Genomic DNA, 23,513 nt, shown 5'->3' with positions numbered 1-23,513 from the left:
AGACAAAATGCAACATGGCCTGGGGTGGGCACAATCTCACTTTACAGCACTGCTTGCTGTATATTGATCAGAATGGGCTTGCTGCTTTATTAGCCACTCAAGAGATGCAATGAGCTGCTGCTGGAATTTGTGCTTGATAATCAAAGGCGTTTGTCATTCTTCCAAATGCTCTGTGAGTAGGTGTTTGATTTGGGTGCAGTGAGAAATGGAGGAGAGCAATCTGGAGCAAGAGGCATTGTCCTGATCCACTGCAGCATCCTCTATGGCTCCATGGACACCACCCCGTGGTACAGTCAGGGACATGGACAGGGTCTCTGCCTCAGCAGAGCCTTTCACCACTGGCAAAGCTGTCCCTGGTGACACGTGAAGAGCAAAAGCCTTTTGCCTTTCAGCTGCCTGGCACATGGATCTCCCTCACAGCCCTCCTTTCTGTTTTGGCTTTCCTGAATTTCCTAGACAAACTGCTCTAGGGTTTTCTTGCTCCCTTTCTCTGACAAGTACAGGTGGCCTTGCTACCCTCTGATTGCACCTCCCCCAGCTTGAATTTTAAACTATTTAACAGCTTTAAATGCACCTAATGAGGCTTCAGCCTGCACTTTGATGCCATCCCTCTGCTTCTCTGGCACCAGGAGGAAGAGAGGTGTGGAAGCCTCTCACAGACTTCCCTGCGTTGGAGGTCTAATTACACAGTAACTGGTGACCTCGTAAGTACAGGGTAATCTGCTGTGCAATACCAGGGTAAATGATCCCAGTACTCCTGTCTTTTCCACCGCAGCCTTCTGCAGAGATGGAAATACAGCCAGTTTAATGGTAATTAATCTTTGAACCATCTGACACTCACCCAAGGCGGTGAGGAATAACCAGCAGAAGCCCACTGGCTCTGTGCAGGACAAGGGACTCAGGAGCCACTGCTCTGGGAGTGTCCAGTGTCACCTGGCCCAAGCAGGGACTGCCTTGTCACCTGGGCTTTCTGGGAGCCAGCTGCCAGAGGCAGTGGGAGCAGGATGCTTCCTTGGGGCTGGTTGCAGCTGTGTCTTGCCTGCTGGGCAGCAGTTACTTGGAGAGACACATCCAGAATCATCTGCAGAAGGAAGGGGGCACCAGGGGCATGTGGATGCCTGAGAGGAACAGGCACCTGTGCTGTCAGTGGAAGCAGGATGGAGCCAGAGGTTCTGAGCAGCTCAGCCATGCTGGGATGAGCTGTCTGGAGTCCTTCCTTACCCTCCCTGCAAGGTGGGTGGGAATGGCACCAATGCTTTCCTCTGAAACCATCCCAACCAGCCAGGCACAGGCCCAGGCATTCACCCTCCAGGAAAATCAGCCAAGAGATCCATTTTCTCCCTCCCCACTGTGAGATGCATTTCATTCCCTCCCCTGCTAACAGCCTGCTGCCCTGAGGCTGGGGGCTCTCTATCTGACCCCTGCATGGCAACAAAATATATTTGCATTCATTTCAGACCCACTGACATCATTCTCTCTGAAGACCTGCAGTTTTTTATGGTAAGCACAGTAATGATTTTCAGATTATGGACTAATAAAATATTTTAATTTGTTCAGCACATTAAGGTGGGCACTATATGATTATTATGACATTTAAATAGTGCTTTAAAAAAAAGAAAAAGGAGGGTGAGAGGGTCTGCTTGCATTTCTTTTCCAAGCATGAGCACTGAAATAGAACCTTAAAATCCCACACGTGGGTACTGAGATCAGCTCTGATACCTCTCCTCTGTGCCTGTTTCACTTGAATACCTGCCAAGTTAAATAAGCAAACACGGGATTGCAGTGTCCTAGTTCCAAACCTGGTTCTGGCAAAGGAGCCCTCCTCCTTAGTCACTCTGGCCACTGTGCAGCAGTGGCCTCAGCTAAGCACCATGTGCCATCAGGTCACAGCTGGGCTGGGTCATCACACCTCGTGGGTTACACTGAGTTTTTACACTTGAGCCTGTACTCACCAGTTTCCCCCCTCTGTCCATTTATTGTATTATTATCCATTGTGTATTAAGGTGAACTATCTGGACAAATTATGGGCTTAGAGCATGCCATCATTTTCATGGCATGCAGTGTTCACTGCAGGCTGCTGCACTAGCCACCTTCCTCTGCCTGGGTAGCACCTGCATGGTTTGGAGTCAATCAGACTGCACTGGACAAAGCAGGGGCATTTTGGAGGGGGAAAGTTGCCCTTGAAGCACCATGGGTTGGTATGACTGATAACTCTGGAATTCCTTTCCTAATCTGCAAAACAGGACAATGAAACTCCACCCTTGTAGGTGTTCAAGACCAGGCTGGATGAGGCTTTGAGCAACCTGGTCCAGTGGAAGGTGTCCCTGCCCAAGGCAGGGGAGGGGGACTGGATGTCTTTAATGTCCCTTTCAATCCAAACAATCCCATGATTCTGTGAACTCCCTGACTTCTCAAAAATGCTGCTCAGGTAATGGCTTGTACAGTGAAGCTATAAATGGCAGGGAAAAGCCTGTCAGCAAAAGGAAAAAAATAGCCAAATGTTTAGCTCAGCGTTAGTTATACCTGGCAAGAGAGACAGAGGGTTACACAATGAATATGATGGTGAAGAATAGCAAAAAGGTTCCTTTGTGCTGAGAGTACTTTTGCCTTGTTCCTCACCTGGATCACTCAGGCGATGATGTGAAGTCTGCTCTACAAGGCAGAGGCAAGGCTGAGCTCAGGCTTTCCCATTATCATCACCTGACCTTGCACGTTCTCTTCTGCAACCTCAGCATTTTTTTGTGGTGAGGATTTCTGGGTGGTTACTTTAACAAAACTGTGTTGAATTTCTTGTTTCTACGCCAGGTACCTGCTGTTTAACAAATGGGCCATGACTAAGCATAGACTGGAAATCAGGGGCAGCTACGATTTAAAGCAATGAGATTCTGGGACTGTCTTCTTCCCCTTAGGAGCACAGTTAATAGTGGTGCTTGATTATGAAAAAGATAAATCTGATGTGATTGATGCAACAGGGGATTGGATTTGATGATCCAGGGAATCCTTTCCAGATCTTTTTACTCCTAATGAAGTAATTTTTCAAAGGAGTTTTTAAGGGTGTGGTGGGGATGCAGTGCTCTGCTGATGGCAAGCTGGTGAAGTGTGACCCACAAACCTGGTGATGGTTAGTGGGTCCCCATCCCCAGATTTAAGCAATTCTCATAAACAAGAGGAGGAGCAGTTATCTTTCCTGGTTCTACTGATCTGGAGCAAACCAAGCAGAGGTGGCTGCAAGGATTCTACCTGCTTCCTTCTTTTCATTTTCCAGCCACTGAGGACTCCCAGAATTCACCCTCTGTGAACCAATACCTCAAATGTCTCAGCTCACAGACTCCCTACGTATTCCTAAGGTACGTACCTGTTTCCCAATGCTGTAATGACTGTGTCCCTTGCAATCTTATTTTCATGTGGATCTCCTTGGTGATCACTCTAACAATGGCAAGGAGGCACAGGAGAACTGATGGAATTTCCTATAGTGGCAGAGGACATCAGCAGCAGGGGAGGGACCTGCAGCACAGTGCAGGTCTGGGATCTCACTGCTGGGCTCTTCTCCCTGCACCTGGCTCTGCCCTCCCTTTCCAAACAGCCATAGCAGAGCATAAAGCAGTTTTCAGCCCAAGCATTCACTGATCTGGGATTCCCACCCTTTGTCAAGCCCTGGGGGCTGAGCCTGGAGTTTTTGAAGGTACAGGGCAAGCTTTTTTCAGAAGTGATGCCCAGGGAAAGTGATAATATTCTTTTTCCCCTAGTAGTTTTAATTATTTAATTCCTACTTGCTAGTAAGATAAAATGCTGTGATTTCTGCTGGATCAAATGGTGCAGAATAAGCTAAAGTTAATTAATTAACAGCCTTTTAGAGCTGAAAAAAAATTTAAAAAAAAACAAAACCAAGAGGGTGTTAGATAATAGCTATGACTACTGCCCCAGCATCACCTGCCATGACACTGTAGCCAAGGGGAGGCTGTCATGTTAGTGCTGGGCATGGCATTCTGATAGTGAATAAAAATGATAAACGAGAGATTCAGCCACTCCAAAACGTGGTTATTCACAGATGTGCTACGTTTCTCCAGGGCCTGATCCTGCAAGTAATAGCAGGTGTATCACTTCTGTGCTCCTCTGGCTTCCCCAGGGATTGCTTGGAGCAGTGAGTGCTAGGCCCAGTGGCAAGTGGTTGCAAGATCAGATCCATAGTGTGCCAAGCATTTTGAATGAAAAGAGCTATAAAGAAGTCACATATTATTATGTCACATTGCAAAGGTCAGCCCCAGTATCTGTTCTGTCATAAGGACATGATTCAAAGGCAACAAAATACTGTCAGGGCACAGGGGAAAATAATTTTTTTAAACTGCCTTCAGGGCCAAGGATACAAAATTACATCAGTGCTTAGAACTAAATTCCCATCCACACCCCACAATTCAATTTTGGTTCAGAAAGGCATAAGCGTAACAAAATCACCTTTCAGTGGCAAATCTTCTTATCTGCTGACATATCCTCTGCAAAATCAGCAATATCTAAACTCATACTCTCATTTGGTTCTGGCAACAGTCAGGAAGTGCCAGAGCCTTGCTCTGTCACAGACCCCAGGAAGGATTTGCAAGATCCACTCAGCTGCTGTAGGCATTCCCTGGAGCAGGAGGAGGGGTTCTGACACTCATCCTGCTGTGCCTGGCCAGGAGCAAACAACTCCCCTCACAGTGCCACAGGGAGGCTGGGGTAACTGGACCCAGGTGATTTATCCCAGACATGCCTACTTTGCAAATATTTGTGCCCATCTCTGGGGCTGCTGGCACAGGGAAGTTATTGGGAAATAATGTGTGGAAGCCATCACTTTCCTGCATTAAACTACAAAGGGTGATAACTGCTCTGTTCAGTGTCTTAGGGTGGATTAGCTCCATCCACTTCCAAAACAGACTCAAGCAAAGACTCCCTAACTTTCTGGATCAACAGAGCATTTCTTTGTGTGCCAGCTGAAAAATCCCACAGGACAAGCAAGTTGGATGTTTGCTCCTGTCCCAGGCTCCTGCAGCTCAGCCTCAGCTGCCCTGCAGCTTGGAGGGAGCACTGAGCTGAGGATCCTGCAGAGAGCACCACGGGATGCTGGCTTTGCTCTGTGGGAGGAGGGCAGGGTGAAGAGAGGTGTCACCAACCCTCAGTGGGTTCACACAGCTCACACGGCTCCCATCAGCCACACCCTTGGCAGAACCAAACTCCTTTGCTCTGTCAGAGCTTCAAACTCACAGCAACCCCTCACTGCCCCCGCTCTGGCCAAGGGGTGGGAGCAGCAGTGGGAAGTGTTGGGTGCATCCACTCAATCCCAGCTGCAGACACCCGGTCAGACACCCAGAGTGTGTCCAGCACACAAAAGCTGTCGGGGCTGGCATGAGACAATCCAACCACCCAAATGGTCTGGCCTGTGCTAGTTTGACTGTCCAAGCAGCTCTTGAGAAGATAACACAGGTCAGGGACAGTCCCAGAGAGTAGTAATGCCACCCTGTTTGGAGGCATGGGGTGGTTTAGCCGCACAGAGACAAACCATGCTGTACTTGCTGCCATCACAGGTCAAGGACAGCCCACACTGTCCACTAGTGCAGACACAGCCTGGACACCCACAGAGGAAGATGGCACTGAGGACTTCTTCATTCATCCCATATTATCTCACCATCCAGAGGAGCCCCAGAGAGCGGCTACAGCAGACACGTGCGCAGGTCCCATCAGAGACAGAGCCCCTTCACTGCCAAACACACAAGACCCGAGCTATTCCCAGAGCCCCACGTGTTGTTTCATGCCCAAGCAGCACCAGTCCCCCACTTGCAGGGTTTGGGATGCACTCACTGTTGCAGCTGCCGACGGTGCCAGTCTCTGTCGCTGCCACGCTGTGCTGAGCTGGCCCTTCAGACGCGGCCCTTCCTGACAGTGAATGGGTGAGAACAAGGGAAGGAGACAAACAAAAGAGAAGGGAAGGGTGAGAGAGGGAGGGAGGGATGGGGGGGATGAAGCAAGGGGACAAGAAGGGAAAGGGTGTGTCTTTAACTGAACCAAAAGTCTTTTGCTGGCTGCAACATCCCAACACTACTCAACCTTTGCTGTGAGGTTGTGGGGCAGGTGAGACCTTCTGGCCCCTGTGGCCACCACCTCACACCCCACATTGTCACCTGCACCAGTGCACAGAGAGGGTGAGCTGGGCAAGAGTCAAGGGCACTCAGCCTCTTGAAACTTCTACTTGGACTGTGAGGCCACATAGAATGGTCACAGAGAGTGTCATCCCTTGAGGGACCTAAAATTCTTCTCCAGACAAGAGAAATTTTAGGATGCTTGAGCACTTGCTCTGTATCTGGTACTTCAGCATCCTGTTTCTTGTCCATTGCCAGCCCTCCTGAGCATGGTGCAGGGACTCATCTGCCTCTGCCAGCAGAATAAGGCCCAGGCCTGATGTCTTCACTGAACAAGCTCAGGCCAACCACAGTTAAGGGTATTGTTGGCCAAATGTCCCAGTGAAGCACCTCACATATTACCCTACACTGGCCCAAAAGTCTTTGTCCCATCAGTACTGTCACAGGTTGGGGAAGAAAATAGCTGATCCTACAGCTTCAAATCACCCACAAACCTGCCAGCCATCCGAAAACTGAAGTTTAGAAAGGGATAGGGAAAGTAAAATTCTGTGCCAGGAAATACAGCACTACATTTTCCTCTGCAGCAAAGTAGGAAAGATTTGGAGAAATAAGAAAGAGGAAAAGGGGTAGGGATCTCAGTGAGCACATTAGGAGTGAATGAGAGGCATAAAGTCTGCTGACTTTCCAGTGAGATGTTTGTGTTCCCACTAGGACAAAATCCCAAGATGGAAAGGCAGTTGGTGAACACAGTGGTTTGGGGGTACACTTCTGTCTGTGTTACTGAGGAACTCAGGCTGAGAACTGCCTGGGAAATACCCAAAATATGGCCTCAGGGTGTGTCCAGCTGCCATTGCCCTGGGCACTTGCCCACCCTGCGTCAGCAGTGGAAACTGAGCTGCTGAATGTAGCTGACAGCTCATTCTGCTTGGGGAATTGCCCATTGGATGACTGACTCACCTCCCTTCCCAAAAAGTTGAGGTAGGAATTGTGGGGAGGAAAGGCTTAGAAAATTGTTTCATGATGGTTGTTTAAATTGCCTCTGCGTTACAGTTGGGGGAAAACAAAAGAGAAGTCTGTGCATAAAACTGCATCTTAAAGCCAGCTGTGGCAGAGGCACGGATGTTGGAAAGAAGTAGAGCAAATGAAGTCATCCAGCAGTGGGGGAAAAACATCAATATAATATAGTGCAGAACAAAGCAAATTCTACCTCAAACACAGATCTGAAAGGGAAACATCTCCCTCTGTCAGATCTATTACCATGCATTTATTCCAATAACAAATAACTAACCCGGAGAGTAACCCAAACCTGATTTATTTCTCCATCTAAGTAAATACGTAGAGGCAGCTGAATTTGAGAGTAAAAACCACTGATCTCATATGGTTTTTTATATATGTTGGAAAAAATAGGAGTGAAGTTTCTGCCTTGCTGCCAGGGGATGCTGGCAAAGCATTTGGGCTATAGATATTGTATCTTGTCACTAATGACTGCAGGGAACTAAAAGGGATTTGGATTTTTTAATGCTTCACATTAATTGATAATTTGGTCTCAGAATCCACAGTGGAACAGAGGATTTGCTATATTGGATCTGTCTAGTGGCCCATAAAATCTGGCGTCTTGCCTCAGTGATGCTCAGAAAAATTATCATCCAGCTCCTTTGCTTATAAGGTTTTTGGCCGTTCCTGTAAGGACCATACACCAGAAAGGGGCAGAAGGTCCCTCTGGCCTACACGGCATTCATTTCCAAAAACCCTGACATGTGAGTTTGGCAGGGTTCTCTATATATGTATTTGTTCGGTTTTTTGTTTTGTTTTGTTGGGTTTTTTAAAGCCAGAAAGAAACTCTTTAACTACAACCATTCTCAACAGATACACTTCTGCTTTAACTCTTGGTCTCTACAGCCCAAATAGAGAGGAGGTGAACTTCAGGTGCTTTCAGAAGGCAAAAAGGAGCAAGGCTGAGGCCAGAGTGGGGAGATGCCTTCTGCTGAGCAGAACACTATTGATTAGGCAGTATAAAGATTTCCCTCACTAATGCCTTTAGCAATCTTATCATGTGTCGCCCACATAATTGGATGGGGAAGAGAGAGGTGGAATCACTTAAGCGTTCAAAGCTCAACACGCACTGAGAAAAGATTCCCATTTCGTGTGTGTGTGCAATTTTGTGCATCGTTGCCCCTTGATTGTACATTGAACACGCTCCCTTTGACAGCCCAGCCCTAAACAGCCTGGGTATTAAAGCTGCTTGCAAATAGGGCCTTTCTCCATCCAGCTGGGGGGTAGAAGGAGCTCGCTGGGGCTGGGAGAGGCAGGACTATGAAAATGGGGGGATCAGGAGGGGAAAGCCTGGGGAAACTCTGACCATGCAGGAATCAGCTGGAAAAAAGAAAAGGAGTGGTTTCCTTCCATACAAGCATCTTAATTAGGGATGTTGATGAAGATACTTGCATTTTAATTTTTTCAGGGAGGCCTTCAGTTTGTCATGAAGCAAAGCATAATTTATTCATGGTCTCACTAAATTGGCTTATAACTTCTCTGCCTCCAGTTTCTTTGCTGATTACACGAGGGTTTGGGGGTGCTCCCCACCTTTCTTGATCAGCGTGTCACTACACAAAAGATCTCTTGGCTACACCCTTGGTAAAGGAGAGCTGAGATCATGGTTCTGCAGGTGGGAAGGCAGGAGGAGGCCAGTAGCCAGCTGGACTGCAGTGAGGAAATGGGTTTAATAACCTAGACAAGATGAGAGGGGATGATTTTAGATTTGCACATTCCAGTCTCACTGGACTGTAAGTGGCAGTGCTCCTCCCAAGGCATGAACACTTCATGACCCACACTCTTTCTGGTGCTGGAATCAGGAAGCTGGAATAATATGCTGGAATAAGGTTCTCTACCTTTTTATGCTCTAGCTGCAGTTTAAATCAGTTTAAATTTAAATATAGTTTAAATTTGTACCCACCTTGAAAAAACCCAGAACCATCAGTGTGTATCTGACCTACTGTGTACAAAATCCTTCCTTGTTTCTGGTGACACCACAGTGAAACACACTGTGGATGGATCTCCACAAAGGGAGAGTCTATCTTGCTTAAAAGGAGGCATTGAGTTCTTTTCCTTGTCTGTCACAGCTTTCAGGCTAATGGGATGTTCCAGCTGGGGATAGGAGAAGGAAGCGAGCACACTGCATGCAGGCAACCTCTAGCAGGTGTTGGGAACCACACAAAACAAATTAAAATAAGGGAAAGAAAAACAATTTCATAGTCAGGGGGAGGGAAAAAACTACTCAAGGATGGATGGGGATCACAAGTAGCTTCTCTTACCTCTCTAGATATGTTGGCTGTAGCCAAAGAACACTGAAAATAGAAAAGAGTCCTGCCCTCCATAGTAAAGTTTTATGCAAAGGGAATTGCTTTAAAGGAAAATGTTCCTGAACTTCTCTGCAGGAAATTTGTTATTTCAAGTTTTTACAGCAGAGGTGACAGGCTTGGGTAGTTTGGCTGCATTGAGAAACAGCCCCAGCTTTCTGAACTGGACTGACACTAACTTCTGGGGATGGTGTCACTACCACAGTGATGGCTCTGGCATGGTTACTCCCAGGACTCTCCCCAGATCCCAGGAAAGCAGAGATCAGCCTGGACAGCTTTTAAGAACAGCCAAAGTCCAGTCAGAATGGACATGGACTGGAAGAATTGTCTCTGTTGAATCCAAACTTGTCATAGACATCCTCAGGTGTTTTAGGTTGGGAAATACTGAACAATAAAAAATTCCTCCCTGTTTGGCTATGTCTTTGACCTCTGCAAATGCAAGGTTAAAAACCATCAGGAAGCTAAAATGAAAGGCTTTGAACTCCAAGCCCTCTGGATCTCAGCCTGATGTTTGGGAGAAATCAAAAACCTCAATTCAAATGCCTGGGAAATGGGGCTGAGCTTTGATTGAAAGATCCTAAGTTTGATAAGCTCTCGGTAGGTGTGTGAGGGTTTGGGGGAACACAGGGATTTAGCTGGAGGTCAGTGTTTAGGTGAATATTGAGACTGCATTAAACAAAAATTCTGAGCCAAATGACTTGCAATGACAGCAGCAACATATCCCAAGCAGGAGAAGAGGTGAGCGTGGAGGTCAAGTACCAGAACAGGGAGTTTTTATCTCCCAAAAACAAACCGCTCTTTTGTGCCTGTGCTTCAAAGAAGATGTCACCAGATTGTGAGAGCTCTTCACCTGCCACATCCCTCTCATTACTGGAATGAAATAAATGGCAACAGCATGAAAACAGCAACTCAAGCAGGAGAACAACAGGTAGACAGCGAGGAAAAGGGGAGGGAGAAAACAGGGTGCGGGTGCAGGTCTTGACAGGGTGGAGAATTAGGGCAATTACCGTTTCTGAGGAAATGCCAGGAATACAGCACAACCTAATTTCCCCAATTAATTCTTCTGCACTTGAGCTGCTTTGTGTGAAGGGCTCTTAAGGTTTCAAACAGGAGAAAAAAAAAGAAAAAGACTCAACATTTGTTTTTCCCTCAGTGTAGAAATGGGGAAGTGTTGAGGGAAAATGTCTGGCTAAAACACAAGATGATGCTGTTACATCTTCCTTTCAGGAGATAAGGAGCTGTGCCACAAATTCAATTTGCAGAGGTTTTTATAGGAGCCACAGAGATATCAAAGACCAGCACGTTCAATATCACACTGACTTTTCCTGCACGCAGAGCACACCAGGACAGGCACAGAGACACTTCACCCACACACCCACATTGAGCCATTCCCTCACCTCCCCTCGCCAACCCTACTGCAGCTTAGGAGGAATCTGGTTTCTCTGCCCCAAAAAACCCCAGTCAGGGCAGTTGTGAGGCACCATGGCATGAGCCACCCGCACCTAAAGAGGCAGACAGAGTCATCTAGGAGGAGTGATGGCAATAAGAACAAGGAAAGAAATAAATCAGGGGTTGGGGTGATGGGATACACGGCATAAACAGATGTTGAGAAGGGCATGTAATACTTTCAAACACAGGCTCTTGCACATAGGAAGATTGTGGCTCTGCTTGGCTGGCACATCTATCAGTCACATCTCCAGGTCACTATGAGACTTTTTTTCCCCTACTCTTGTAGGTCTGACAAAGCAAGATATATTTCCATAATCCCAGCTAAGAAGGAGAAAATTAAAACACTTTTCACTTCTAAGTCCTCTTCCTAGTAGAACACACACTTATAGATATGAAACCTTCCCAAAACCTGAGCAGAAAGGATGCTGAGAGAGCAGCATATCGCATTTTCCTCCTCAGAGAAGGGCTAGAAGAGGGAAAGCTGGTGCACAGGTGCATCTGCACAGCACTGAGGTGCTGGGAATGGTGCTGATTGTGAAGCTGAATGTGACACACACATTGTACCTTCTACAAGAGATCCCCCCAACGGCCAGCTTGGCCAGGGACTGAGCTTGTTCCCCCCACCCATCGGCACTGAGCTGAGCCTGAGGACACTCTCTGAGTGCACAGCCTGGCTCAATCTCTGTCCAGAGCTGACTTACAGCCAGTGTACTCTGCGTCTACCATAAAACCTGAGAGTGGCAGCTTATTTCCCTCCCAAAGGGAGGCAGTGCCACATCCCAGCTAGAAATTCAGAGGGAGTTTTCCTCCCCTGTGCCTGTTGGCATGTCCCCTAGCAGGTGATGGTTCAGAGCCCCAGCACACTCATCACAGGGCTCCATCCTGGTGCTGACAGGGCTGGGCAGCAGTTCCCCTGTGCTGTGATCCACCTCTCCTGCTGCACACACACTGCAAGAGCTGCACAGCAAAACCACAAAGAAAGCAGCAGGGGGCTGACAGTGGGTGTTGTGCAGCTGAGGGATCCACAGGAGCAGTTCAGAGCTGCTGGGAACAGAGCACCAGTGATGGTGTGATTATCTTGGAGCCCTCTGTGGAGAAGACTGTGGGTCAGACTAAATACAGCTTCAATGCAGGGCTTGTCTGTTATCTTATCCACCATGCTGGATGAGCCTCCAAAGGAGCACGACCCAGGCAGCTGCTAAACCTCAGTGACCTATTTCACACATGGAAACTGCACTGGAAAAATAACTGGCTGCATCTTAAATCTTAAATGGCAGAGGAAAAGTAAGAGATGGCCAAGATGGGAGATGATCATCAGAAAGCAACCTTAAATGGGTACTGAAAATTATCAAGAATATGGGAGTTTTGCTGGCCATTTTAAAGAAAGAGAGGAAATAAATTGTTTACACAATAAACCTTCATGTTTCAGAGGAGGAGGGATCCCAGACTTTTTAAGGAACACTAACCTGAGGCCAAAGTCATAGCAGAAATATTTTGGTTCTGATGGTCTAAGGGTGTGAGAACCAAGGTTCATGGGAAGAGATATTAATATTTTATTAAACCAATTGATACAACAGAAAATAACTATAAAAAAGAAAGAACTCAGAGAGTTCATTCTTTCTCCTCCTTCCAACAATATAGTGTGTTCTATTAAAAGATATTGCTTCTTCCTGCAAACCTTGTTTCTCCCAAATCCAAACAATGCTCCAGAGCGGTGAGGACACAGAAACAGGGAGCATTTTTGTCATTATGATTATCTCTGCATTGCTAGAAATAAATAAAAATAATAATTAAAAAACATTACAGAGCCCTTTTCAAGCCCTGCACATGTCTTTTATTTGGCAATCAGGTGTGCTCTGCATGATGAAATGACCAGGAGAACTCTCAGGACTGATCTCTGTGAAAGGATAGAGCTAAATCCCTAAGAAGTGTCAAGCCCAGCCCAGGATTTGGAGCAGGATGCCAGAAGACTAGGACAGAGGAAATATGGACAGAGGAATGTCTTCATGTGGCTTAATGCCTACATAAATCCTTCCTCTCTTTGGCATGTGACTTCACTGCTGATGTCCCACCCATCTCAGGACATCACCTTGGGAGTTATTGAGGAGTCTTGACTACAATTTAAGACTGTGTTCTCATCTGAAGATGAAGAAATACTGCCCTGTCCCTGGACAGCTGCCACGTGATTTTGTTTTGAAGCTGAATGACATATTTGGGGGGGAAAATGGAAAATTATTTTGGTATTGCTGGAATTTGGGTGGGTCAAGAGCCACAGAAGGGCTCTTGGAGCAACCAAACCCCAGTGTGCAGGGTGAGAGAGCAGCTGGGGATTCTGATCTCAGCCCTGGTGATGCCCCCAGCTCTGACAGTCCCCCAGAGCCACCGAGACATCCTCCAGGACAGCACTGGGCAGGCACCCTGTGCCTCAGTTGCTGCAGTCTCCATGCCACCCTCAGCTTGGCTGAGGCACAATGTCCCTGACCTGCACCGTCCCACCACCTGCTGTCACAGTCCTGAGTCATACCTAAAAAAAATCGCCTACTCACACCGTTTTTTAGAGAAAACAACAAGGAAAATGAAATCCGCCCAAACCTTTCCTCTCCAGTGTGGATATATTCCATCCCGCCTTCCCACAGAGACCCACACCAAAGATTGCACAGCACGTTACACAACACAGCACAGAAATGCTCCTTCAGCAGCCCCTCCTTCCCTCTTCTCTCAGAAGCTGGGCTACTTCTCCCCAGTTCCTCCACTTTCCTCCGCTTTCCACTCAGATGCTGCTCCAGCTCCCCCCTCCACTTCCACCTCCACAATCATTTTCTGTCCATCCTCTCTTCTCTAAAGGAGGTTAAAAGGCAACAACTGATGGGATCCCTCTGTGATGGAGGAGGAGAAGGATGCATCAGTCTTCAGGCAGAGCATGGAGAGCTTGCAAAGAGGGGGAAGAAGCCCCTCTGCTGTTTTTGTTACGCAAATATTTGTTTTCTGTACCCAAATGTGTAACAGAAAATTAATCAGTTCACCTTTGTTAAAGTAATTTTGCATCCCACAAATGCAGGAGCCAGATGGTGTACTTTCTTTGTCTTAAAAGATTAAAAAATGGGAAAGAAAGGAAACGGCTAGGAACTAATCCTCAGTCTGGAACACAGTAATACATCCACATACCCAGTTATCCAGGCTTGCAGGGCCTGGGCAGGAGCAAACACAGGGACCCAGCAGACTGAAGAGAGTGCAGAGATCTCCAGCCCTGTCACTTTGTGGCAGCTTGCGGGGGGGATTTCTCCCTGTGTTTCCAGAAGATGACAAATTACAGCTTCTCCCAGGGCTGTAGCTTGGACACACCAGGCAGGATTTTCTAGAACCAGCTGAAGCAGAACTTTGCTCTGGGTCCCACTGCTGGCAATGGCAGCTGTCTAAAGGGGAAAGCTGCCATGCACAAACACTGGGAAACAGACTTGGAAATGTCATCAGGCAGATCATGGATGTGACCAGGGGCAGAACTGAAGACTTTGGAAGTTCAACTCTTCAGCCAAATCTCCAGTTTTCATAGCTGAGAGCAAGGAGCAGTTTGGTTCTCCCACTTGAGCTTGTTTGCTCATATTCTGGGAGGAGTGTGGTTGGACTGTGGCTGGAGGAGGGTTGAAGGACACCTGGAATTCTGCTCTTTGCTGGCCCCGGGAGGCTTCCCAGCTCTGTCACCAGTTCCTGGTTTGGCCTTGGGAAGGTGATGTAAACCCTCTGCCCCTCATGCCACCAGTGTAAATAAGTGCAACCAGAACCTTATTTTGCTAGAAACCTGCTTTGGACTTTAACAGAGATAACAGAGAATTAACTTCATGATCAAAAGTTTTAAACATACTGAAAGTAAGTGACAACAAAGAAAGAAAAACCAGCCAAGAACAAAAGTCTGTGATGGTCTGAAACTCATTTCTTGCTCTGGTAAGTAGGTGATAAATCTTTACTACTTTAGTAACATTTGGTAATTTGTGTATGCAGAGAAAATTTCAATAAAGAGCCTTAGGACACTGCATGAGACAGCACGGAGCAGTCCTCAGCAAAGCATTTTGCACAGACAGGATGAGGGCTACAGGACACCACCACAGAGAAGACGAAAAATCCCACGACAATGAGCTGGCCTGTGGAGATCATCTCAGCCCTCCCAGCTGTGGCAACAGCAGCAATTCTCCCCTTGCACAGAGGGCTCTTGGTGCTGCAAGAGCACATTTGTGTCCAGCAGTGTGACACTGCCTGTGGTTGGGGCAGGATTAGCAGGGCTGAAGGGAAGAAGGCAGGCAAGAACTTGAGTAATCACATGTTCTGCTTCTCATCCTCCTCGGGCTCTTCTCTTTCCTACTCATTCCTTCCTGAAGTTTCAGCAGTTATGGGACCACATCATCTCTCTTTCCTCATCACTGACCAGTAACTGCACTGAGACCTTTTCCCAGCATGGGCTTTTCTGCTGCACAGTGAAGATTGGTTCTCTCACTGGTAATTAAACCCAGCGGCAATCCAGTGTTCTGGCCTGGGAGAGGTGATACATCTCAGCACAAATCCAATCATGTTTTCCCTCCTCCCCAGCACAGTAACTGCACTTGGCAGCCCTCACATCATGAAAAATTCCTGAATTTGATCAAGACAATAAGCCACTCCTTTCTGGGTAGCTGGGAGAAAACATCCTCCATGCCAAACATACATATTGTAAGCAGAAATAAATCAGCTCCTCTGCAAGCATGAGGCTAGAAACCATGGCTCCCTAGCCTGAGAAGCCCTTCCCTGATGGTGGATGGTCCAGAGACAAACTCCTACTCCAGTGTACTCCAAACAGTTCTCACATCACATTTCTCCTGCAGCTGGGAAGGGAAAGATGCTGTTCCCCCAGGGACGCTGCCATCAGGCAGGCAGGACAGGGCAGACAGGTACAGAGGGAGTGTGCAAGACAAGGGAACAGTGTGAGCACAAATCACAGGAGAAAAGGCTGGAAGGGCACTCCTGGCTCATTGAGTCTCTCCCCAGAGATGAGTACAGGATTAGCCTCTATGCTAAACCCAAGCGTTTTTGTCTAGTTATTTCCTGAACTTCTTTAATGACAGGCTTTCAGCAGCCTACCCCTGGCAAATTATTCCATTGTTTAAATTATGACCCTGCTGGAAAAAAAAATGTTCTGAGGTCAAACCTAAATTGACTATTATTTTCTCTCCCATATTTTATGCACTTATCAGTCAGTCTTTCAGTTGCCTTCTGTCTGGGTCCCTGTATTAAGTTTCTTTAATCTAACACCAGAGGTCACAGCCTGTGGTATTTATCATCTCTCTGGATTACCTTTAATTTGTCAATGTCTTCAAAAAACAAGGAATAAAAATAGGCAGTAAGGATGGAATGATTTCAGAGCCATCCAAAAGCGTGTGACTGTGTGCTGGGGTATCACAAAATCTGTGTGTAGGCATCTGCATGGGTGTCTGAACTACAAGCATGGCCAGGACTGAGCAGGATTAAGGACAGTGGTTTAGGGATGCCTGATCAACTTCTGTGCACGTGTTTCAGTGAGATAATAACCAGGCAAACGAGCCCAAGGGCTCCAAAAACTGATTTACTGTAACATTTCCCATCTCCCTTTGCTCTGAGCATCAGCGTGCCACTGCAGCTGCCTTACCCTGTAGTAATCAGTGCTGTAGACATCTCTTGACATCCCAAAGTCTCCAATCTTCACCAGCAGGTTGGCTCCGACCAAGCAGTTCCTGGTGGCCAGGTCTCTGTGGACAAAGTGCTGGGAGGCAAGGTACACCATTCCAGAGGCGATCTGGCTAGCGATGTGGAGCATCTGGGATAGCCCTAGCTCCCCTTTGGCTTGTCGAGGCTGCCCATCCACGAGGATCATAGCATCTGGGCCGTGTGCCCTAGAGGGAAGAAAGAGCAAAAAGCACAGAGTTGGGTCTCAGGAGTGACCAGGAGACAGGAATCCCACAGAGGATCTGTTCTTGCTGGGTGGGGACCAGCTCTCAGCTCTGCACTGTGAGGACAGACACACAGCTCCAGTGGAAAGGAACAGAGAAAGGCTTAAGAAAAACCAGGAGGCTGAGGCTTTGGGGGAAAAAATGACCATTCTGGCTTCCTCTTCTGAAATTCCTTTCCTGTCCCACGACAGTCCGACTGTGGTGCTGCTTCACACGAAGGGGAACACCAGAACTCTGCAAATTGTCTGACAAAGCCTGTCGCCTGTTTGAGCTAACAACAAATGGCAACAACTTATTGCAGACTGCAGAGCGGGTCTATAATGGCAATGTGCTGTTACACCTACTTCAAAACTGCTTCTGGCAGGAAACAAAAGCTGGAAAATCAGTCACCAAAGGAACAGGAGGAAGTGATGGACACCCTTAGTGAGCAGATGTGGTCACTGCAGACCCCAAGGCAGTGGGGGGTTGTGCCAGGAACACCCAGCCTTTCCCCCCACCCAACCTGCAGGCAGACTCCCATGCACATCATTCCTAGGGATGCTCCCTGGAAGGCCATGCCTGTATTTTCCCATGCCAAGACCATTTCTATCAGTATTTTCTGAGGCAGGACAGCACCATTGCAGCCTGCCCTGGTGCAGACAGCAGGGTCTCTTGTGGCACCACCAGAGTGGTGGCCCTGGGAGGCACGAGGAGCCACGCCAGCACATGCCACCACTGACACAGCTGGTACCTGCTGATCCTGGCGCTTCCCCTTGCCACACCAGTTAATGTTTCAGGCCACTAAAACTCTCTGTTCTCTGGGAAGCACACAAAGGTCTAATAACACTGAGGGGAATTTATTTATTGTGCTTTTCTCTAGGAAACTGGGTCTAAAGTGAGCCTCTTCCATTTTACTGTTTTTCCAATTTCTGCAGTTAAACTAGGAAAAGTCCATCTGTGTGTTACAGACTCCCAGGTTCCCCGGCCTTCAGTGTCTCGGCGTCATTGTCTCCTGCTGTGGGCTAGGTGAATTATTCCATGATAAAAACTGCTGCTTTCTGAGGGATTCCAAGCAGCTTTGCATCATCAACCTTTGCAGCCTCCATTCCCCACCAGCAGACACCTTACCTGACAAACCCCAAACTCTTTCCATATGACATTTCCTTCTGCATTTTGAGTGCCTCTTTGTAGGGTCTAACTCCCTTGTCCCCAAAGCCATCTTCCTTTGGGACACAAAGGGCTTTTTCACTGCCTACCACATTCCAGCATGCAGGCAAAGGAGCACAGAGCTGCTTTTTCCAAGGCTGCACAGGAAGGAGAAGCTGGCAGCTAAACACAGCTGGAAGATGAGAAGCTGCAGTCCCAGGGACCACACACCTAGAAAAGTTTCTTTTCCTTCATAAAGGCCAAAGATAATTCAACAAGCTTTCTTTTCCAATGAGACTGGAGATGAATTTAACCAGGCATGAGTGTTTCTCAGACACGTCCCAAGAAAGAGCTGGCACATGGGAGTGAGGGGTCCATGGCTCCAGCATGATTTCAGCCTTAGAAACACTCTGCTGAGTGAAGCAGTTCCATCAGGCAGTGGCACACGACATCTTTCTGAGACACTGAGAGAGCCTCTTTTGCACTGTACTCTTTGGGAGGTTAACTAGAGCAGTGAGAGAGGCTGTTCCTCAGCTGTAATATCCGACTCCTCTAAGGAAATAAGGTTGCTGGTTCTGCCAGGGAAAAGGATAGGTCAATTTTGAGTTTTTCTTTGTGAAGCAGTTGAAGAACAGCATCTCTAGGCCTCTTTTGCAGACTGCCTGCCTTCAGTCACAAGGCTGAGGCACTGTCTTTAACACTGCATCACCAATCTGGGTTAAAACACCCTTTCAGCCCAGCTCCTGGTTTCATGCTGGTGGCAGAGTTCAATCTGCTGCTGCTAAGAGGTTGCTGAGGCTTCCAGGTATGACAAAAGAAGGTCCCAGGTAAGCAAGGCTGCTCCCCCTTGAATGTGGGTCTGAGGAGCTCTGTAAAGCCAACAGACTTCACTCGTCCTCCCTTGACAAAGATGTCTTGGACCTATCCAGAGCTTGAGACAGGGACTGACCATAAAATCCAATTCAATCTACCCACAACTATACCAAAATGAGGGTGAAAATCAATGCAGGAATGTTCCCAGCTCACCCACTGCCCCGTGAATGCCCCAAAGAAGATGGAGACAGGTTGGCACTACTTGGTAGAGGAAAGAAGAAATCTCTAGGATCTTTTCTTATATTCTTCTGGTGTGGGTGATTGCTTAGAAGTGAAAACCTCATGGAAAAACTTGTGCTTCCTGGTCAGAAACTGTGTTGGTAGAAAAATAGTCAGTGACTGTATCCCAACCCCACAGCTAGACCTGCCGTGCACAAGATTCTTGTTCTCCCTGCAATCATATTCACACTTAGCAGTCAAAACAGGAAAATATCAAGGGTCCAATTTTCTAAATATTGGGAAATAAAACTACTAATTATTTCAAGAGGTAAGTACCACTCCACTTGCACGCAGGTTTCAGAGTGGAATTTCTGTTTTGTGGCAGAAGAGCACCATAAACATCCTCCCACAGCTGCTCCCTGGCCCTAGCTGCTGGTGGATACAGAGCACACGAGTGATCTGCCTCAGGCTGATGAAATGGTTGAATGAGGATGGAGAGCACTGGGGGTTCTGGTAATTTGCATCTCTCTAGAGACAGAGAAGGTAATTACAGCGTTTCTTCAGGCCTTGCCTGACTTCATGAGTAGCCTGGTGCCACAGGTTAGGGACCAGGGAACAGGGATGAACCCCACAGGTACTGCCTGAGACTCCTCAAACATTTCTCAGGTCTTTTCTGAATGCAGGAATGAGAACCAGTGACCAATAAACACCCAGAATGTAAATCAGATCAAGGACACCAACCAATTTCTCAAAGGAATATTTTGGTTCTTGTGCTGTTGAAGCAGGAGCTCAGTGGCTGAGGGAGGGATGGCAAGTGGCCTTCCTGCTTCAGTGGCACATGGCTTTGCTGGGTGTGCAGGACTTGGAGCTGCTGACAGCTGTGGCTTCATGTCCTTCCGTCCCCACAGGGCAGAGGAGGATCACAGCCACGCTTCCTGCAGCTTCCAGCTTGCTCAGGTGGGAGAAGAAAACCCTGGTTCCCACATCTCCTGAGATTACCTAATGGAAAATGTTGGGATAGGGCTACCAAAGCCCAAAATCTGGTGAGTACCATCACCTCCTCCAAGCTGCCCTTGGAACAACCATCTCTCTCTTCTCACCCCACTGAATAATGACACCATTGGTGTACCACTGAGCTAGAGCAAGTTTCCCCGAGGCTGTTGCAGCCCCACAGCACTTCCCATGCCCTCATTCCCACGCACCTGAGGAATTTGTTGAGGTCCCCGTGCTTCATGTACTCGAAGACCATGATGAGCGGGTCGCCGTCCCCGCAGACGCCGTAGAACTTGACGATGTGCTCGTGCTGCAGGTTGGTGAGCAGCTCTGCCTCCCGCTGGAAATCCTTGCGGGCTGCCAGCGTGGGGTCTTTCAGAGCCTGGAATGCACACACACACGCACACAGAGTGGGCTCAGCTGGGGGAAAACCACGACAAAGGGGTCACAGCATCTGCGAGGAGCTGATGAGGAAGGGAGGGCAGAGGAACTGCTGGCCCAGTTGTGCTGGTGGCACCATGTTTGTGTGTCACTCCTGTAGTTACTGTCCCACTGGGCTCCCCAACTCATTTCCTAGGCAGCAGCAAACATGCCTCAGAGGGTAATAGCTTCCAATTATTCCCAGCTTGGGCAGAATTTATACTGGTGACCTAGGGGTGAATGGCTTCATATCTCATTATTATTAAATTCCTGAGCCAGCCAGTCCTTGCTATCTGTCTTTTATTTTGAAATAGCTGACTACACTGCCTTTATTCAGAAGATGGATTTGCCTGGCTGTGCAGTTATTGTGTGGATTTTTCAAACTGCCTCTGAAGAAGGACACTGTCAAGTCTTTTCTCATAATTTTTAAAATCATGTTTTTATTCCCTGCTGTTTATAACAACTCCCCTGGCAGACTGATGCTGAAATCAGTATTCTTATTGAGAATATCTCATCTCCCACAATCTGAGAATGCCGTTTTGCCATTGCAAGGCAGCTTGCATGCTTCAGGTGGCATGGACCAGCTCGACATTGCAGTGTTGCCATGAAGATGCTGCTGTGGCTGTAGCTGGTGACAAGGGAGGATTCTCCAGGGTTGGGTTCTGACTTATCTGTGCATCTTTGTGCAGTTGCATTGGAGAGTTAGTCTGAAAGCAGCTTGTTGTCATCCCAGGCTATCAAGGGAGGGAACTTGATAAAAAAGTTTAAGTCCAGACCATTTGACAAGATGAAATGGCCACAAGAATCAGCGCAGTCTTTTTAAAAAATTAAGAAAATGAAGAGTCTGGTTTTGAGTTGCTGGTTGTGCATCACATTCTCTTTATCCTCCACATGTCAGGACTGTTTAGGACCAATTCTGGCTTTAACTGTGCAACCTCACAGGAGCTGAAAAGGACTCAAATCCTGAAAAGGACTCAAGGAAACTTGTTCCACCTATCCTATGTCAATCTGATGTGTGCCACTTGCCCTTTAGTGGTGGGGACACTGGGCAGCTCTCCCCTTACCTACACACAAATATATCTTCCCCCTTTCCCCATGCCTTGAATCTCCCCATGCAGACAGCAGAGGTGGCCTGAGCTGCAATTTATGTGCAAAAAGGGATGCTAAATATCAGAAAGCTGTGCATGGAGGATGGGGCCCAGCACTCTGTTACTGCACCTGGGCTGGCCCATGGTGCTGCTGCCTCCAGAGAAGGTGTTTTTCCCCTTGGAGCAGGCCTGCTGTGAGGCTTTTCCCCAAGCCTTAGGACACTGCCTCATCTGATTCTGCCCCCAAACTGCTATTCACATGCCATAAATTTGTTTTAATTCTTTGCCATTTGGGATAGCTCAACTAGAGATATTTAGATGAATGTTAGTTACATGGTGCAGATGGCAAAGCATCCAGCCTTATCTCAGGCACCCAATTACTTTTAGTCACTTAATATCTTCATAATGTTGATGCCACCCTATTTTCTAAAGGAAAATAGTCCCTTCCCCCATCACTCTTTTCTCCTCCCTTTTCCTGTGGCTGCACATAATATTTCAAGCTGCAGTGAGTTTAGGTTTCATCTCCTTCACACACAATCATTTTTATAAGGTGTTAAGATTGTAAGTTTGTTGATATCACACACCAAAAAAAAAAGTTATCAACTCCCTCCTCATTGCTAAGATTGCACAGCCAAGCATTTAGAAATGAGGGAGCTAGAAGGGATAGAACAGGGAAAGAAGACCAGATCCACAGAAAGAGAAGGGATGTCTCAGTAAAATCAGTGGAATGACTCTCCCAGGAAGGTTTGGGGTGGTTTTTTTTTGTGTCTCCATCACACAAATCCTCCATAACTTCTGGCAGGTCCCTGACCATCTGCAGGTTGCAGCTGTCATCATGAAGTGCCAGTTGTTCTAATATTACTTGGAAAATCCCCTCTTATGCAGCCTCAGGGCCAGGTTTCCACAAGCACCATGTGTTTATTGCTGCAGCAGGGCTAACTCTGAGTCAGGTACCTGCTGTCCACAGGGCTGGAGAGAGGTTGGTAACTCCATCCTTCACCTAAAGCAGATCTCTTCAGTTCATTTTCCTGCTTGTGCATCTGCCCTCTGCAAAAGGGGATGATAGACCCCAGTAACTTGCTGGGGGGCTGTGAAAATGGGTACACTCACATCTAGGTGGGTTCCAGCACAGGAGTGATCCCCACAATGGAGCAGCCACAGAGAAATGAAAAATAAGGTGTTCAGAGGACATGCCCTGAACACAGCCCCTCCAGCGTTTCTAGTACTTGACTTTGTCACCTTAACACTCTGCTTGTGCATTTCTTAGGATGCTTTTAGAAGCAAGCTGAATAAAACAGGAAGCTTGTCCATGCCTTCACATCAAAACTCAGTTTATCTGCAGGGCTGCAACCTTTGGATCTGCTAAAAATCTGAGTCCATTTAAGCGAGAGAGGAACACAGCCCCTTCCTTTGGCCCTGGGAGAGAGTTCCTGAGAGCAGGGCAGAGGCAGGCTCTGGGCTGTGGACTCAGCTGCCCTTAACCAGAGAGTTCTGCTGCTGCTCTGAGCTGCAGTGACTGGGGAGGTAGTTCTCAGCCTCAGCTGGGGGCAGAGATCTTCAGGAATTGCAGCCAAATCTCAACTTAATATGTAAAGCCTTTATTCCTACCTTTTTTATTTTTCTTTTTTTTTTTCTCTTCCCCTCAGACTTATAACGTGGCCCAAATTAGAGGGATTTTTTTTCCCTGCCACTCCCAGAGCTGGCAAGAAGCCAGATTCCAGGGCCCTGCTCCAGAGCTGGAGCTGTATGATCTTGCAGGATGAAAGGCACTCTGGAGATGTAAGCTCATAGTAGCAATTAACAGAAACAAGTTCCGATGCTGTTTCTGCCTACATGCAAATGAAACTCTGAAGAGACTCGGGAGCCAGGCTTGCTGAGGGAGGGCTGACACTGATAGGCAGCTACCAACCCTATAATCAAACAATTAATCACATGGGTGTCTTCATGTCCTCGGCTTTAACCAGTCTCAGAGGTGAAAGGTGCAATCTTGCA

At 47.5% G+C, this 23,513-nt stretch overlaps 1 protein-coding gene and 1 long non-coding RNA gene across 3 annotated transcripts in view; one reads left to right on the top strand and one right to left on the bottom strand.

Moving 5' to 3' along the window:
- Positions 1-16,219, top strand: part of LOC135280814 (uncharacterized) — a 67,489-nt gene extending 51,270 nt beyond the window's left edge. The window contains exons 3-4 of the long non-coding RNA XR_010347639.1: positions 3,266-3,347; positions 12,762-16,219. This is a non-coding gene — a long non-coding RNA (uncharacterized LOC135280814). The remainder of the gene's footprint in view (positions 1-3,265; positions 3,348-12,761) is intronic.
- The window catches only part of NTRK3 (neurotrophic receptor tyrosine kinase 3), a 216,149-nt gene that overhangs the window by 28,779 nt on the left and 163,857 nt on the right, over positions 1-23,513 (bottom strand). Inside the window, exons 14-16 of one of the 2 annotated variants that reach the window (XM_064389097.1) lie at positions 20,223-20,395; positions 16,563-16,806; positions 5,830-5,904 (exon numbers count right to left, since the gene is read on the bottom strand). In XM_064389097.1, coding sequence (XP_064245167.1) covers positions 5,830-5,904; positions 16,563-16,806; positions 20,223-20,395 — 492 coding nt within the window. The remainder of the gene's footprint in view (positions 1-5,829; positions 5,905-16,562; positions 16,807-20,222; positions 20,396-23,513) is intronic. The other variant, XM_064389098.1, reaches the window with a different exon arrangement.

The sequence above is a fragment of the Passer domesticus genome, chromosome 14, assembly GCF_036417665.1.
Source record: "Passer domesticus isolate bPasDom1 chromosome 14, bPasDom1.hap1, whole genome shotgun sequence".
NCBI lineage: Eukaryota > Metazoa > Chordata > Aves > Passeriformes > Passeridae > Passer > Passer domesticus.
Note: the sequence above shows the minus strand (reverse complement) of the source record. Positions and strands in the feature narration are given on the sequence as shown.